Here is an 18,487-nt window from a genome sequence, read left to right as displayed (position 1 = left end):
TACCACACATGGTCCACAGAAGGTCTGGAAGCAGCTAAATTTGTCAGCTTACAGCCCAAACTGATCCCAAATCCAGACCAAAAACTCAAATCTGGTGAACAATGCGGGGCCGTAGCCGCCAGAGCACAGCCAGATCAGTGCACATAGCCTCTGTTGGCCCAATACTTGAATCAACTCAGTGTTGGTTAAATCGGAAAATGCCGGTAAAACACCCCACGCACTGAAGGAGGAAATCCGGGCACTTTTCTTTACACTTTTTCTCGATACTACTGGGTTGCATGCCGTAAGAAATAATTCCCACTTTTAATCTTTTTGTAGGTGTACTTCTCCTTCTAAACTTCCAAGGACATCACGCCAGTACCTTTAGGTCGGGATTTTCTCTGTCCTGCTTCCATTAGGCCATCAAAACTAGAATCTCTTTCATGTCTTGCTTCAAATACAATACCGTACATTTTCTGTCCCATTTCTCCGAGTGTCACGGGTATGTTTGATTGTATGCCTGTCTGCCTGCCTCTCCCTGCTCTATATCTATATATATATATATATATATGGGGTTCCATTAACTGAGTGAATCCAATAATGGGTAGAGGCAGAGTGGGGGAGAGCGAGGGGATAATCAACCCTCTGGATGTGCCTTTTCTCTACGCTTGAGACCAAAGGAGAAATCCTGCACTTAATTGTTGTGGGGACCTGAAGTTCCAGAGCGGCTGCATTTAAAAGCAGCTTTAATTAGACGTGGTCTGGGGCCAGTATCTCAGAAGGGGGGCAGATCCACTGCCACAGGAGGCACACAAACACCCACACACTCTGAGAACAGTGTACAGTACCTGTCTGTGCATGCACAAAGGCAGCCTAGGGATTCAACCGAGACATTTCTGACGCATGCTTGCAATCTCTTGAGTAATTTTTATTGATTTTCAGGGAGGAAGTCGCTCTAACAAGCAGCTCCTATGTGATAATCTCCTTTTAGCGAAGAAAGCAGTGATTAGGAGGAGGGGCCCCGCTGCTTTCAGCAGTAATTGGGTAGTAATCAATCATCAGTCTCTGGAAGCTGTTCTACAAAGCACTCCTGTTCAGATGCTATTTTTGACCACATCGACGAGGAAAAAAACAGACAACACAGAACAATATTCTCATTTGCTGCTGACGGCACCTATTGACGACCATGATCTTCTGAATTATCTCGTCAACCATTACGTGACTCTAATAGGTATCTTTCCATCACTCTTTCAGTCCCTCGTGAGCAGCTGTAATCTGATTTGATTACCACCAGATGTTGACAGTTTTATTTGTCCCCTGAAAGCTCCATATCATGACCCAGTTGCTTGATGCTGCTCTGCTCATCCGCCGCGCGGTTTTGCCGAGGAGTGCTCCAACATCCAGCGAGCAATGCATCAGATCAAGTTAAAATCCTATCTTTGCTAGGGGAAAATCATAGTGTACAGGTCCTAAGTGAAGAGGATTGTTTGCTCAAGTACAAAAAGAAATCAATATTGTTGCAGCAAAATAAGATTACAGACCATTTTTCGTGAGGAAGTCGCAAATTTGTGGGGGGCATAGAAGAACAAATCAATCAAAGCTAACATCAAAGCTGAGGCGGTTTTCTCTGCTCTGTCTCTGATTGCAGAGATTACAGAAGAAGATGAGGAATTGGAGAAGATTGTCTGATCTTCCTGGTGAATGACCTCAAGTGCTGTTCTAGCTGATTTTTAGAAGGGGACAAATGCATCTAGTGCCCTACATTGGTCTGATTAGATTAATAAATCAATCCCCACCCGCCCATCAGGTTTTGCCGGGGCTATTTTTAAGAAATGGGTTACAGAAAATCATCAAAGTATTTCTGATCATTCACGAACGCAAGTTTGACACAAACTGCTGCAATAAGTGGCATCTGCAGTACATACAGCGGACTGGATGGTACGGGGGTGGCGTTTTGTTGTGGAAAAAGCAGTCAGTTGGGAGTCACTGTAAAAAAACAAAAAACAGCAAGCTTTTCTCCGTGGAGGCAAAATGGGCTGCTTTTTAAAATCCCTCCATTATCACACGAGAACTAATCTGCATATATTCCAATTTAGTGCAGAGTGTTGCACATCAGCTGCCTCCTGGTGTGTGACAAGAACAAGCCCGGACCTTAACCTCTTTCTTGTATTTAGCTGTCACCGACGAAGCTTTTGTGCTCAGCAGGATTAAAGAAGCGTTACTCTGGAGTCGGTCACATTTGAGTGATGGTCCAAAAGAGGGTTTCTATAGGCTGCCTTCTGGCTGATCATTTCTGGGAACATGCAGAAATAGCACTTCTTTGTGCAACTGTCTCTGTGACTATGAGTTATCTTGAAATGAGTCCATGTGGACATGAAAGCTTCTAAATGTAAATGATGTGGGAATGGTCTCTTTTGAAAATAAAGAAAAAATAAAACATGACACTTACTTACAGAAATGTTTGATCTTAAACAAATGATTTCTTTCTGCTATAGAGATCCCACATAAACACACTATTTATGATATAAGTTACAGTGTGAGCGTCTTCAATGACAGACATTTCTGCTCCTCTTTATGTGGGCTGTTCCACAGTCATTTCTGCCAATTCATTTTCTTTTTTTTTCTTAATTGTCTTACATTTTTTTCCTGTTGATTTCTGATGAAAATATGTTCATATGTCAGAAATTTGAAATCCTGGGGCCATTCAAGAATGATTTATCACTCACACTGTTCCACTGGCTGGTTCAGCTTTAGATTTTTCATCTAAACTGGTTCAGATTCAAAACGCAGGTTTAGATATTATAACAGGCTTCGTTGGAAATGTTTGATAATGATAATTTTGCTAATGGAGACTTCTTGATTTTGATACTTTTACATTTTCTTACGAAACGTGCTAAACTACTCAGAACCTTTAAGTTGAACATATATCGAACACAGTAAAACGATATTGATTTTTTTTTTCTTGTTTTATAACAAACTTTAATTGGTATATGCTCTATTTCAAGCTCATTGGTGGTTTAATTTGACAGAAACTGGCCTGCAAAGATGGCCCCATGATAAAAAGTCAACAACAAAGAACTTAATCTTCTATATAAATTACGTAAAACTCTGAAGGTGTATACATTTCCAGCTAAACAGAATCAGTTAATGAAATTTCTTATTGATTCCGTGGGTAGAATAATTACTTATGAAAGGATGGGTTCATCATAAATGCATTCTAATGTTCACTCGACAACTCGTGCGTTGTTTTACAATGAAATTAACAGCAAACAGTAATGCCAAGGGGTTGTGCCATCAAAAATTCAACTGTGTCCTCCAAGTACATGCAGGAGCCGCACAAAATTTGTGTAAAAACTTTGCTCATAGTGACTACATGTTTGAAATACAGCAATTAAAAATTTCCAGCTCCCGGTGCTGGCTGAATAGCTGTTGGACAGTCCAAACTAACAGCCTTATTCTCACTCTGCAAACATATGAATAGCTTCCTCCTCCTAATGAGAACTGAAATACATAGATTGGATGACCCATGTCCCCCTTTGCTCATTATAAAAGCACAGGTCCTGCAGAGGCTCGATAGCTAATGTTCACCTGGCAATTATGATGGCCTGGTGACTGATGGGGTAATCGTTTCCTGTCTGTTCCCCTCAAGAGGGCTACATCACAGAGCCTCGCAGACAGCACTTGGAGATATCTCAACTTTGCACAGTGCTGTGATGCAGTCATTCATTTGGAAACAGTTATGGCTGGCCTTAGTGCTGATTTTAGATTCTGTACAGTGAGGCTTGCCGAGTTCAGGCTAGACATGGAACACCGTGTAGTAAACCACAGGCAGCTACTAGAGAATAGGGAGCTAGATTTCGCCTGGAACCAGAGTGAATTAACAGCGTATTGATCCTTGTGAGCTCAGACAGTGAAACCATAAATGGCTGGGAAAAAAAGACACAACAAGGCTGCACTAGAAATGTACTATACATTTTTATGATGAAAGGTCGAATGATGCCTGTGTGTTACAGTTTTAAGCGTGCAAATAACCGTTGAGGTGGTTACCTGGATTGATGCAGTAGTTTATTTATTCATATGCAATGTATTTATTTTGTCAGGTAGAAACTAATTCAGCTGAATGACTCCACTTTGCTTTGACACTGATGAAATAGGTTTCTGTGCGTCTGTGCAAGTTCCATAGCTGCAGTCATCTGTAAAGAAAAAGAGAGGAAGAAAAGGATCAACTATCTGTTGGAGCGGTGCTGGCGTGTTGTTCCCTCTGCCTCCTGTGTTTGACAGACGGTGTGTGAGCCTGGGCAGCAAAACTGTGGCTGTATTCCTCTGTGGCCACAATCTTGAGGATATGATGAAAACTTCTGGTTGAAGGTTTTTATCCTCTCTGAGATTTAATGCAGCTTGCTGTGAGTGAGAACACCTTCCCTGAGGAAGGCGTTTAGCTTTCACAAAATAAGACGTGTGCAGCCACTCCAGGGAAGTGAGCGTGGTCATCAGTGGCTGCTACCCCAGGTAACCCAGAGGTATAACCTGTAATGTCTACAGTACTGTGCAAAAGCCGTGAGCCAACCTTCCCTTGTTTCTATTTTTTTAAAGGTCACAAGAGGGCAGAGTTTCACTGGACTGGGTCTATATATTCTTTCCAATTACACACTCAAGTTTTATTATTTATTTATTTTGTTTTCTTTATTTTCAGCCAACTGAATGAGAAGAAGGAAAAAATCTTTTCTTTATCAACCCCTTTTGCCTGTTGAGTCATTACTGTTTCCCTTTTCTTTTCTTTTTTTAACTGAAAAGAACCCCATCTGTAAAGACAAGAAATAACCGTCTAACAACTAAAAATAAGACACTAATTTTGATCTTGCTGATAATAATATGGGGCTGGTACCGACAGCACGGTTGTCTTTACATGTGTACAATTCATATTGTCCGATTAGCTCGTTTTTTTTAGCGCAAACATATCAACACTGTAGCTCTTTTTCATGTATGGGTTCCACGTTAGTAGTGCAAAATGACATCCTCGTTGGAGCACCGCATTACTACATGCAGGAAGCCGACATCATGGGATCAGCTGGGAAAAATTACAGCTACAACATGAGCCACAATCTTAACAATAAGTGTTTTACTTGATGTATCACTCTAGAGGAAAGGTTGTAAGTGCTGAATTAGATTTCAGTTTCTAAAAAGCTATCTCCAGAGAAGAAAAGTGACACTAATACTCACTTTACTTTTTGGACTGTGGCCTTTTCCAGTCATTTCTAACATTTTCCACTGAAAGTGGTTTCATATTGGAAGAGGGTGACGAAGTTGGTGAATGCTTGCCAGTAGCTTCAGCCATTGTAAGCATTGTAAGCATTTTTGTTTTTCAACAACTTCTCCAACTCTGTTCGCCACCAGTTTGTATGCATATCATCGGAGGCATCAGCTACTCCTTTCTCTTCTTCCTCCTCCTCAGTTGACTCCAGAGCAGCATCCACCTAGAGGTACAGAGAAGTACGACAGTAAGATGCAGGCTGTTCCCAAAGGATCTCAGATGTACATGGCAGCTGCTTGTTACAGAGGCGTTTTTATGTAATGCCGCTGGTGTTCCCTTTTCCAGTTGTCTTAATATCTGTAGTGACGTTTCAAAAATGTCTGAATACAAGGAGCACCTTTACAGAGGTCTTGAGAGATAGTTGTCCAGGCTTTTCAAAGGTCTTTCAAAATCTTTAGACACTGGTTTATTGTTTCACTCCTTGTCAGTTCGGTACCAGGCCATTTTCATAAGAATGCGGTTTTTGGTTTGTTTGGTTGTTAAGCCACCTAACACTGATCTATGAATCACTCGAGCAAACAAAAGGCACCTTTGAAAACTCAAGGGATGAACCAATGCTACGCCTACACACAACAGACAACAAAGAACCAAGTTTTCCAGGCAATTTATGAATAAGTGAGGCTTGGCTCAACTTGTAAAGCACTCGACTTGTAAAGTATTGTAGTTGGAAATGTTCAAACAAGAGGAAGTTGTATTAAACTAAAGATAGGCCCTCTGAATAATTAAGAGGATGCTAGGAGATCAATGAAATATATTTGTAGTCTCATCACAGCTCTGTTTTTCAACTGAAATGTATTAAAGCATAAAATGATCATTTCCCCATTTTACATAGCTGGGATTAATTATCATTGTTGAGGATATCAAAAAGATCCAATCAGTGAGACTCGTTCAATAAGTACAAAACAGTTGCGTTTAACGTGATTATTCAAAAGTCATTATCTTTGCTGCAGTTTCACATTCGAACACTCGTGAAAAAGAACTCTGTCAAATCAGGCGAACCCTCTTCCCTCCTCCTCCTAACTGTCTGTCTTTGTAGTACCACTAGGCAACAGTCAGTGCATCGCTGGAAACCTGAGAGTGCGCAGGAGCCGAGCAAGTAATCGAATGGAAAGAAGGATCTGAGCAGCCAAAAGAGCATCTGGTGGATCTCTGTGCCGCTGAACCATGATAAAGCAGTCGATATTACTCTAAGAGAGACAAAAAGCTGTCCGAAAAGAGCCTGGTAGTCAGCGTGGACGCGCGCAGCCCAAAATGACGACAGAGGGACCGTGATTTTCTTCCTCCAGCTCGTCATATTTTACTGACATACGCTTGGCTGCTTTTTATATCCTATGTGCCCAGCTCACAAAGGGAGGACTGGAAACAGAATAATCTCAAACACAGTCGAAAGTGCACACAGAGGGGTTTCAGCATTGAATCAGTTTCCAGCGAATAATTACGCAGAGGTAATTGCCTTTTACAGACCGCAGAGGGATTTTCAACTTTCCAATGAAAACTTACTCTGTGAGTACAGTTGTGAACAGGTCGCTAAAACCCCAGCCTTCACGGGCGATGAGTAATTCACGACGCAGCGACTGATAAACCTGTAAAACCTGGACTGCGACTGGCGCGTTTGGATACCTTATCCCGAGCGACTCTTGCTTTTCTTGTATGGCTTCTATCTTTGGGGTTCGTAGACAACTCGTGCATTATTGATATTTCATGGCTGTAGAGTGTAGCAACAGTAATGTGTGGCGAAGGAGGACGGTGTGCGTCTAACTGAGGCGAAGACATCGCACTTTTATCGCCTTTTTCTGCCCCCCCCCCCAAAACAAGAGACATTGCGCACGGACACTAACGACTGCAGCAACTACAAGCCAGACTTTCAAAAACACTGAATCGTTTGTTATTTCTCTCGCTGCTGCCATCATAGTATGTCTGCACTTCGAAAGAAATTTGGGGACGATTATCAGGTAGTGACCACCTCATCTAGCGGGTCTGGATTCAATCAGCCTCCCCCGGAGAAAAAGAAGAAGAGGCAGCGGTTCGTGGACAAGAACGGGCGATGTAACGTCCAGCATGGGAACCTGGGTGGTGAAACCAGCAGATACCTCTCAGACTTGTTCACAACATTAGTAGATTTGAAATGGCGCTGGAATCTATTCATTTTCATCCTCACCTACACAGTTGCTTGGCTCTTCATGGCCTTTATGTGGTGGTGCATCGCATACATCAGAGGAGACCTCTACAGAGCCCATAATGACAAGTACACGCCATGTGTGGCCAATGTCTACAACTTTCCCTCAGCCTTCCTCTTCTTCATAGAGACCGAGGCCACCATAGGATATGGTTACAGATACATTACAGACAAATGCCCCGAGGGGATCATTCTCTTTCTTTTCCAGTCGATCCTCGGATCGATCGTCGATGCATTTCTGATCGGCTGCATGTTTATCAAGATGTCTCAGCCCAAGAAGAGGGCCGAGACTCTGATGTTCAGTGAACACGCGGTTATTTCTATGCGAGATGGAAAACTCACTCTCATGTTCAGGGTCGGCAACTTGCGTAACAGCCATATGGTCTCTGCACAGATCCGCTGCAAATTGCTAAAAGTAAGTGATACCACTTTCCCCGGTGTATCTTTTTTTTGTGCCTAGTGATGTTTCTCCAATAAAATTTGATAGCAAGGCCTACATGTTGACATTATAACACTAAATGTCTACGAGAGCATTTCTTAGACAAATTCTTAATCTTTCAAAACGTCTCCACTGCTGTGGTTGTAAAGTATACCAATTGAATCAAATACAACAAGGAACAGCATTAGTTTTTCCTAAATCAAAGCCAAGAATAAGATATTTTGCAAAACTAGTAGGTCTCCATCATGAAATCTCTCCATCATGACCTTGTTTTGAAAATCTCGTTCATAAGCTTGTAATTGATTTCATTTTTTTTTAACGACACGCTGTTACAGTGTGGTGTACATGTGCTGCTGTGCCTTGTTAGATAAGTCTTTCCTGCTGTCCACCTCCTGGCTTCAAAAATGTTGTCATAAAATAGAAAAGAAAAAACTTTTCAGTGCAGCCAATGTACATTCACAGAGTAAATTTCGTTATACAGTAATGGTGCAGAAAATGTACAAAAAGTAAGTTTAGAAAAATAAAGAAAAAGTTGAACCAAATTGCTGTTTCCATGTCAGTATTGCCATAAGTGTTTTGCGTAGATGCAGGTTAGTGCTCACTTTTGTCTAGTTTTTATAATCTCACACAGCATAGGCGTATGAGGTAGGCGAACCCACCTGCATCATGAAAAAAACTAAAGAAAGATTCAGTTATTTTTTTTAAAAAAGCCTACATTTTTAGAAACAAGTATGACATCAAATCCATGCTTACGCTCATGTTCACATTACCGCACAAAAAAAATTCAAGAACATTATGGTAATTTGTCTGATAAGCTGGTGATTGCCTCAGTAAGATGTTAAAATCTGACACAAAGCCTCACAATAAGCTGTAGATAAATCTGTCTTACCCTTTCCATTCCTTTATAAAAAAAAAAAAAACCCATCCCTGTCTCTTTCTTTACGCCTCCCCAGTCTCGCCAGACGCCCGAAGGCGAGTTTCTTCCGCTGGATCAGTTGGAGCTGGACGTGGGTTTCAGCACCGGGGCAGACCAGCTCTTTCTTGTGTCACCGCTCACGATCTGCCATGTGATTGACACCAAAAGCCCCTTCTACGACCTCTCACAGAGGTCCATGCAAACAGAGCAGTTTGAAATTGTGGTGATTCTAGAGGGCATTGTAGAGACCACAGGTAAGTAACTACATTTTCCACAGCCAGCTCTGTTAAAGAAAAAAAACTAACAAAATAAGCCTGTTTTACAACATCTTGTAGCTCCAGGCTACATGTTACTGTAGAGGATTGTGCTGTTTTTATGATAGCGCTGTGATATGTTTCTCCAACAAATCTCACAAATGATATTGAGCTATTTCTTAGGCGCTAATTGCTCCCATCTAAATAGGCTAAATATCGAGCTCTTGATTGCATTGCATTGATTTTTATTTCTTTGGCAAACACACAGAGCAGCAAATATTAAAGTGGTTGGCATTCATTAATCACAGATTATCAATTTTGTGTTCCAGGCACTGACTAAAAGAATTGAATACATTTGAAAATTTTTTGCTGTTTGTGGAGGTTTGGCAGGTTTTGTGAGTGTCGAACACTGTACCTCTCCCGGGTCAGTGTCAAGCTATACACATTTTCTTTTTCTCAGATGAAACAAACTCCGTTCCGCTATCTTTGTGCCTGAACAGCGATTACCTCATGGCTGCTTTTCTCAGAGGGTATAATAATTTGCTTTCTAAGGTCCCTTTGGAATCACGGAATTCCATTTCCTCGAGCTGAGCAATGCCCCTAGTAAAATTCTCCACTGTGGTCATTTTGAATTCAACCGTTTATTTGACACAGCGGATAAAGTAGTGTGGGTAGAGCTCATTCAGGGTTACAGACTGAGCAGAGGAGCGGTTGTAATAGACCGGTTTAGCGAAAAACAGCATATGGAGATGTGACAGGGAGGCTTACAGGCGAACGCTGCAGAAGATAATTAGTATAGGCATTCAATTCCTGACAGATTATTACTATAGAGATATATAGCAGTTTTATTAAACTTTCATTGTCGCTGAGTAGTATCTGACACACAGCGTGACCCTTCAGCTCTGGCAATGCAGCACTTATGCTGTATCATACTGATGAGACCAGACATACTGAATAAAAGTAAGTTAGCATTTTTTTTAATGATGTCACTACACTGCACTTTGCTGTGCAGATTGATTGTAGTGTTACATCCATCGAAATGTAGTCAGCTCTATATTGATTCAGTTAATAATGTATAAATATGTGGTGTAAAAACAAATTAAATCCAGCATCATCTTTTTTTCTTGTGTGTGTGTGTGTGTGTGTGTGTGTAAGTTCAGCTAATTAACACCACCTCACCTTCAGATTTGTACGTGTTTCTGTGGTTTCCAGAAATGAAAATATCCACTCAAGCAACAGGATTTGATTACAATAAGGAGATATTGCTAATATTACAGTGTTCCAGAGGCTTGTGTCATCATATCATTGCTGCCTTCATTTTTTTTGTTTCAGCACTCCCATTTGTGCCTCACAGAAATGCTTGCTTTGTGGAGAAGTTGTGGTGATGGGAAGTTGGTGGAAATGCTGATGTAGAAACAATCTATAGTTAAAAATTGATGTACAGTGAAAGTCTAAATCCTTAGTCGCTTTCATTTCTGGCCAATGTAACTCTGTTTCCATGGCAACCTCTCCTTGAGTATTCAGGATTGCAGCACTGCACTAAACTTAGCTTTTTTTTTTTCTTCTTTTTTTTTTTACTCCTATGGTATGGGAAACATAACACAATTTCAGTAATAAATCAGACAAACGTGCCATGCCGAATATGAAATGAGATTGCAGTGTCAACAACATCATCTGCTATTAGGGAGAATCTTCTCTGAAGTATGAAAAGCACATGGAGGCGGTACTTTGCCATAGAGTGGTTGCCAGACCAGGTGAAACAGCAGAGAAAGAATTAAATTAAATATGTATGAGGCTGCTTGGTGTAAGCAAAAAAAGCTACCTAACTAACTGTGTTATGTTTAGAAAAGACATCGTCTTTAACACAATTTGAAATGCTCTTCACTGCCATTAAGATAATAACACAAACAGCATTGGACTTTTTTTTTTTCTACAAGTGATCACACAAAAATGTTTTGGACTGAAGTTCATTTTTCTCCCAAAAAGTGAGAAGAGAAGCACGCACGAGCTCAGAACTTTCTCATTTTCTTATTTTCTCATATAACCTATAACAGTCTCTACATTGTATGAAAGGCAGGAAATATTTCTTATTACTTTTGAATTGTAGCCCAAGGTATTTGTGATCATCACTTCAGTGTGGTAACCCTTCCAAATGAGAGCGGATGGATGTTGGGCAGCATCATTTTCTTTTTCATCTGGAGCCATTTGTGGCTTTTCGGAATCACGCTGGTTTTTTTTGGCACATTTATGGAGGATTGTGAAAAAAAAGCACTCACAATCGGCCCAGATGCACAAGTTCTAGATGAGTTTACAGCACTAACGGGAATAACATTTGGCACAGTGCCAGCCAAGATGAGCGGCAACATATAACTCCCCAGTTTTACAGTGTCACTGTTTCCAAAGCAATTGCATGTCAGATTGTGTATGTGTGTGCTTCAGCATGTTACTTTGCTGACATGAATCCCATCACAAAGGTTCAGAGATGATATTCTTAAACAAGGAAGATTTGAATACAGTACGAGTAATAACCCTAACCCAGATTAAATGTAAAGTTTGAGTATAGGACTAAAACCAGTCACTGGAAAAATGAAGGAATAAAGGGGTGAACATTTATACTTACTTTCATCTTCACTAACCCACTTCTATATAAATCAATATATCCATAAAAACGTTGTAAGCATCCTGGAACAAATCTTTGTCCTAGAAACAAGCAGAGCTGCAGCAAACCAGTATTTTTTGTAAATAACTGTTGTGCCTCATATAGTGTTGATTAATCGTTTGATGTTGAGAAATTATACAAAATCCCAGAGCCCATCATAACACCTTCAAATGACTTGTTTTATCTGACCATCAGCTTCCAACCAAGCTTAATTTACCTAGATCGTAAATTCTTGTATGTTACCTCATTACAATTTTGCTGTATGAATACAACAATTTATTCTGTTCTGAGATTTATTGGTAAATGCAATTTTGTTATATATAAGCATGCCAAATCAGTAAGAGCAGCTCAAAGCAGCAACAGTTCAAGAGAAGTATTTGCTGGATTGACAACGGTTTTAAGTCAAATTGCAATCTGTTTCCCAAACCTAACCAAGTGTTTTGGTTCATAAACCTAACTAAATAGCAAGTTAAATTGAAAGTAACCCGCAAGTTGTCATAAGGAGGTAGCTGTTTGTGGCGTGGTGGTGAAGGGAGGACCCGGATGCAGATATTCCAACAAAACACTTGATTTATTTAAATAATCCAAACGAAAAGCGTGGCTGATCAGGTATACAAAAACTTGACTATGAAAACCAAGACTTGAAACAAAAACCTGACTATGACAATGCGAAAACTCTTACATGAACTAGGACAAACCTGAGACAACAGAATGAGTGACTTGGCTTGGATGACGGTGAGGATCTGGCAATCGAACATGGAAAAGCCTGAGACTAAATACTGAGGGGGGTGAGCTGTGCAGCTGAGGGGAGAAACAGGTGATGTGAGTGAAGCTGATGACCAGGGCCAGAGTGACTGAGGAAAAACATGGCAAAACTAAAGACTAAACAGAAACCTGAAACATGATGAACTTATAGACATGACACAAGTAAAAAGGAAACAAAGCAGTGAGAGAAAAAAAATGGTCCCAAACTCTTCTTGAACTAAGGTCTCATAGTTATATGATTCACATGACATTTGTAACATTTGCTGTCAGCATCAAATATTGCAGCAACTGTTTCACAAAGGAGATCTTATGTGTATCCCAGAGACGTCAAACGCTTTGACAAGTAATATTAGTAGTATTTCACACCCTTGGAATAAAAACAGGTTGATGTATCAGTGGGCCATGACTAAGCTGAAGAATACACACTACTAGGTCCCTGGAACCAGACCACCTCTTTAATGCACACCTCTGCTTTTCCTGGTATGAAATGTCTTTGGTTGTGCAGCTCTAAAAACATTACATTACATTACATTACGGTCATTTTGCAGACGCTTTTATCCAAAGCGACTTACAATAAGTGTGTTACACATCAGTAGGCAAAAGAACTTCAGGTCACAAGAAATCATAAGTGCATTTCCTTCCAAAACCAAACAGCTAACAGCATAACTAGTGCTAGAGTAAGTGTGATAAGTTAGGTACCTAGACAAATGGGAAGACAATTTAGAAAACAAAGGCAATTTAGGAAACAAATAAGTGCGTAAGGAGCTAGGACGAAGCAGGTGATGTCCTAAGAGGGCGGATCAGGGTAGTGTTTCCTGGAGTGATCATCTTAAATAGATAGAGCACAGTTATCTTGCATGTGTGAAAAATAGCATACAAGTAAAACTATGATGCGATTGTTTAAAGTATCGTGGCCATTTTCACTGTTAAGCTGCAAAGCAGCCGGTGACCTCACTTTGGTGCCGTTTACACATACCCGGGTATTTTGAAAAACGAAGACCTTTCCCTTCGTTTGTGCCTTTCGTTTACACACAAACGGAGTTTTTTCCTCCGAAAACGAAGCTAAAAAAAAACTCCGGCAAAAGTGGAGATTTTTTAAAAACTCCGTTTAGCGTTTGTGTGTAAACTGGTTAAAAGACGAAAACGGAGTTTTCAGAATGGAATGCGGAGTTGTCGTCATAGTACAGAGCCCCGCCCGTATCCACCATAGTGGCAGGATAACGCCATTCATTGTTTATCTGGCAAGCATGGAGGTACTAGCAGCATTTATTTTGTTGAGAGCTATACTCGCTTGTGTGATTTTGAAAATTACACTCCTACAAAGTATTGAACAACAAAGGCGCATTACGGCGCGGAGGGCAACAATTGCGGAGCTTCTGTTGGCAGACAGAGCCCGGCCATACCACCGCCAGCGACGGCGATTCTGGATTAGACCCGGACGGACTGCTTTATGGTGGGAAAATTTTGAAAATGGCTTTGTTGTCCCGGAGGAATGGAGGGAAAATTTCAGGATGTCACGATTTTCACTCCTTTCCCTAGCAGAACTGCTACGCCCGCACATCCAGGGTGAGAGTACTCACATGCGCGCTTCTGTTGATGTTGTGAAGAAAGTTGCCTGTCAGCGGTTCTCTATTAGGCTTCTGATTGGCTTGTGTGGAATTCTCATTGTTCTAACACTGCCACCGTCAGGCTTGGCGTAATTTAACAGCTCCTGATAGCGTATTTCTCCGGATCAATGTAGACGGGGTTTTTTTTAAAAACGGGGCTGTGTGCACGGGTTTTTTTTGAAAACGAAGGTTAGAAAATATGCGTTTTTCAAAATACCCGGGTATGTGTAAACGGCGCCTTTGACTCACCAGCTGATTCAGAGTTACTACATACTGTCTTAGAATACATTGGAAGTCTAGATAAGAGGCCCATCAACACTAGTAATGCTGTTTAAGACTATGAAGGCTTAAATACCAAGCCATAGGCAATCTGTTCATTAGTGAAGCTGATTCTTGAGAGCCCAAAATAAACTGTAGCTGCCAGTAACAGACGTTTAGGTTTCTCCGGCTACGAAACAAATCAGCAACTAAATCCGTTTTCACCACGACACTGCTGTGTGAATGCTGAGCAGTATCTCCTGTTTTCTGAAAAGCAGTTGTGTTTGTATGTAATTTAATACCAATGCAGTTTTCAGATGAGAGACATAACAGCAATCCATTCAATCTCTATACCCACTTTATAGAAAGTGGGTATAAAGAATGAATATGACCGGTGGTGTTAGGGGGCTGAGGCCTATCCCACCTGTTAGTCTGTCACAGGTACGAACACAGAGACAAACAACCACGCATGCTCACACTCTTGCAATCTTGCACGTTCGTTGAGAATCACCTTCAACTGAGAATCCCCAGTTGACCTGGCATGCGTCGTGTTTGTGGACCGTGGGAGGAAAAGGGAGTATCCAGAAAAAAACCCCACATGGGAACAAAAGTCCCCAGCTGATGTTCAAACTGGGAACCTTATTACCGTGCCACCCAACAAAGCAGACAAGATAAACAAAGCTGAGGAGTTATTGCTTGAGGAACTCATTCTCATTACCGAGCAGAAGGGGTCTGACTGAACATTAGTCTGTCCCTGAAAATTTTGTGTGTTGTTTTAGATGAAGCCTGGTGGCAGAACACAGCCTCAAAATCTCTGCAAGTTCTGAAGTGGTTTTTAAATTCTCTCATCAGCTATGAAAAGCAATGACTCATGAGCACAAAGTGTATCATCAGCATAAACCCTTTCATGCAAATGTGCGGCGTGTGATCATTACACTCGCTGTGAAATTCATAAAATGCTGCAAACAAGTCATATTCAAGAAGTGTTTTTAAGCACATGCAGTTGTCAAACATTTTTTTTTTTGTGGGGCATTTCTTGCCAGGAAGTTTACTTGGTGATGAACTCTCCCGTTTTAGTATTCATGTAGATGCTTGTGTCTGGGTGGATGGTGAATTTTCAGCTTGACTTTATGTCACTCTTCTGCTGACACAGCACGGTTCCGCTTAAAGAGCTAATACTCTCCATCTTTAGAAATAATTTCCCCTGAAAACGTGTTGCACGCAAAATTTCATCTCTTGATTTGATTATATGGCAAATTATGGCTAAAACATAAAAATAAATAAATAATTGATTTAGATTATTTTCATATTTTTCTTCCAGCTCCCACTTTTTTATACTGCCGCAGGGCTTTCCTACGAATTACTGAGAGAGAATACCTGCTCATCTTAAAATGATTGTAGGTGGCAGGGGTGGTTGCACGTTGACTGGATCAGCTCATGATGTTTATTCCTGTGTTTTTCTTTTTTTTTTTTTACATAATTACTGCCTATAACTGGAGAATACAGCGCTGACTAACAGCCTACATGTTTCCTCAATATTGAAGTTGCACTGTGTTAAAATTGTGTTAATATTTGTATAATTTATTTGAAATTAATTAATCTATAATCAAGCAGCATTAGAGGGTTTGTCACTTAGTTTAGACATACAAAAAAGAAAATTACCTGATCTTCGTTTTGGAAAAGAAACGATTTTGTTATGCAATGCTATCATCATAGTTTTAATTGAGTTTTTGTGCACCAAATACACAAAGCATACACTTGGAAAATTAAATTAAGAGTAATAATTGCTTTGATATAGACTCTGTCTAGGAGTAAAGCCAGCCTGCATAATTAATTTGAAATATTTATTGCCACTGATTAGTAGAGCAACCAGTGTCATGGCTGGATCTGTGTTTTATCACCAGCAGCAGTAATGAAAATTGAGAGTTTTCTGTTGTGACAGAGGCCTGATAGTTTCATTCATATGAAAAAAGGGCCGTAGCCTCAGAGGTCTGGGGTCGCAGCCGAGTTTCGGTAAACACTCGTGTAAGTGAGCCACGGAGATTAAGCATCTGTCAAAGTCATTACAGCAATGGCGCGTTCTCCCTGCTCAGTATCGTGCTCCCCGCCTCAGCCCCACAGGTCAGAGGGTTAAAGTCTGTTCAGTGCGGAAGTTAAAAGCTTCAGCAGGAGTTTCCAATTAAATCTAATGTGCTCAGGGTGAGAGCTCAGGAGAGGAGTGTCTGTCCCCACAATGCTTCTAAGGTGAAATGCCACTCATTCAAACATTTTTCCTGCCATTGGTTCTTTTAATTTTTTATTATTTATTGCTATCCATCCATACCGGGGGGGGGGTTGGAGCTCATCCCAACTGTGATTGGGCGAGAGGCATGGTACACTCTGGACAGGTCGCCAGTCCATCATAGGACCATACAGAGACAAATGAGACGAACCAGGCACGCTCGCAGTCAGTCCTAGGGGAAATTTAGAGACACCAATTAACCTAACATGCATGTTTTTTGGTGGTGGGAGGAGGCTTGAGAACTCTGAGAGAACCCATGCATACCCAAGTAGAACATGCAAACTCCACACAGAAAGGCCTCGGCCCGTATTCCAACCAGGAACCCTCTTGCTGTGAGGCAACGTGCTCACCACCACACCACCGTGCAGCTAATATCAGTATCATTGTACTGTGTTTTATAGATATTTCCTTGCGTAGTTTAAAGTCATAAACATTTTATCTGTGGTTGTCTCAAGTTATCTAAAAATTTGAGGTAGTTTTTAATTAAAATGTTCATGTCTAACTTAAACTATTTTAGAGGTGAATAGTATGCTTCTTTAATTTTTAGTTTGAGATCTCAAATCATACAATTATCATTTAACATAATGCTATATATTTCCAAACAAATTCACCTTTAGGTTTATTCAGACTTTAGATATATATAAATTATACTTGTACTTTGTAAGATTTTGAATTACTTTGAGGTTTTAATGCGTTATTGCGACTTTCACTTAGTTAAATAATCGAAATTCTTCCTTCACAAATATATTTTACATTTAGCAGGTTTATATCAATTCCTTTAAAGTCCTGCTTCAGCTGTAAAATCCCTTTAAAAAAAACTCCTCTATGATTCCATATCGAATAGTTTGAAGTTTTTGCGAGGAAAAAGCTTTTTGTGCCTTTAAAATTTGCTCAGAATATATAGCTTTACCTTTCTTCCCTCATTTAGTGAATGGGGAACTATGAATATGTTAATCTGATCCCCAACATCCCCACCTTCTGGCAGTTTGCACCAGCTTTCCCTGTCTCTGCTGATTAATGACCAGTTCTGATATTGTTGTAATTCAGACATACATTTTATATCCACTGTGTCTTAATAAAGCTGAGTAAGAATAAAGCTGCCTCCAACGGCTCGCAGAGAGCTATGGCTCCTTTCTCAGGCTTCTGTTCTCCAGCTACACTGTACTACCTTCTCAGTCTGCTAGCTTCTCATTTCATCTGTTCCTCACAGTGCATGTTAACTGTAAAGCCCCATACTGCTAGTTGTAAGAATAGGTTGACGCTGGCTCCTCCAGATTGTCTACGTCGCACAGACAGGCTGTCAGACCTCGACTTTGGGTGATGCTCTGCAGATTCAAAGAGGAAATCATAGTTCTAATGTCTGATATTGCTTACGATATGTCTTGTAACGCATCAAAAAAAACAAAAAAAACTTATAGACACACAAAAAGGTTAAAAACGTTTTTTTAGCACATATTGTTTCAGAGTTATATCTGAATTAACGTTTTTTACAGAGGGCAGTACATTTGATACATTTGCATGGGACAGGAACAACATCATGATGCTCTATCAGCACTGACTGCAGTAGGTCAGTCGTGCAGTCAAAGCTAACTTTGCGAGGCATGCAGTTCCATTTTATATCATAGAGATGGTACAACTAATGTTTGAATGTAGTTTTATATCATGTATTAAGGATTACTGTGAAAATCCACATGACAGCCACGGAGATGAGTCTGCACCTCTTACTTTTTAAACATGATTTTTTTAAGCTTCATAAAGATTAGTTGTTAAGCTGATTTGCTGTGTAGCTACTTGCTTCTGCAAGGTAAAGCTACAAATTACTCTGCACAAAGACAACCTGCT

General features: G+C 40.5%; 1 protein-coding gene across 1 annotated transcript in view; it reads left to right on the top strand.

The window, feature by feature from the left end:
* The first annotated feature begins 6,337 nt into the window (after window positions 1-6,337).
* The window catches only part of kcnj3a (potassium inwardly rectifying channel subfamily J member 3a), a 30,626-nt gene continuing 18,476 nt past the window's right edge, over window positions 6,338-18,487 (top strand). Inside the window, exons 1-2 of the mRNA XM_075479760.1 lie at window positions 6,338-7,881; window positions 8,859-9,075. Coding sequence (XP_075335875.1) covers window positions 7,204-7,881; window positions 8,859-9,075 — 895 coding nt within the window. The 5' untranslated portion in view covers window positions 6,338-7,203. The remainder of the gene's footprint in view (window positions 7,882-8,858; window positions 9,076-18,487) is intronic.

The sequence above is a fragment of the Odontesthes bonariensis genome, chromosome 12 (genome assembly GCF_027942865.1).
Source record: "Odontesthes bonariensis isolate fOdoBon6 chromosome 12, fOdoBon6.hap1, whole genome shotgun sequence".
NCBI lineage: Eukaryota > Metazoa > Chordata > Actinopteri > Atheriniformes > Atherinopsidae > Odontesthes > Odontesthes bonariensis.
This window is presented reverse-complemented; position numbering and strand designations above follow the sequence as displayed.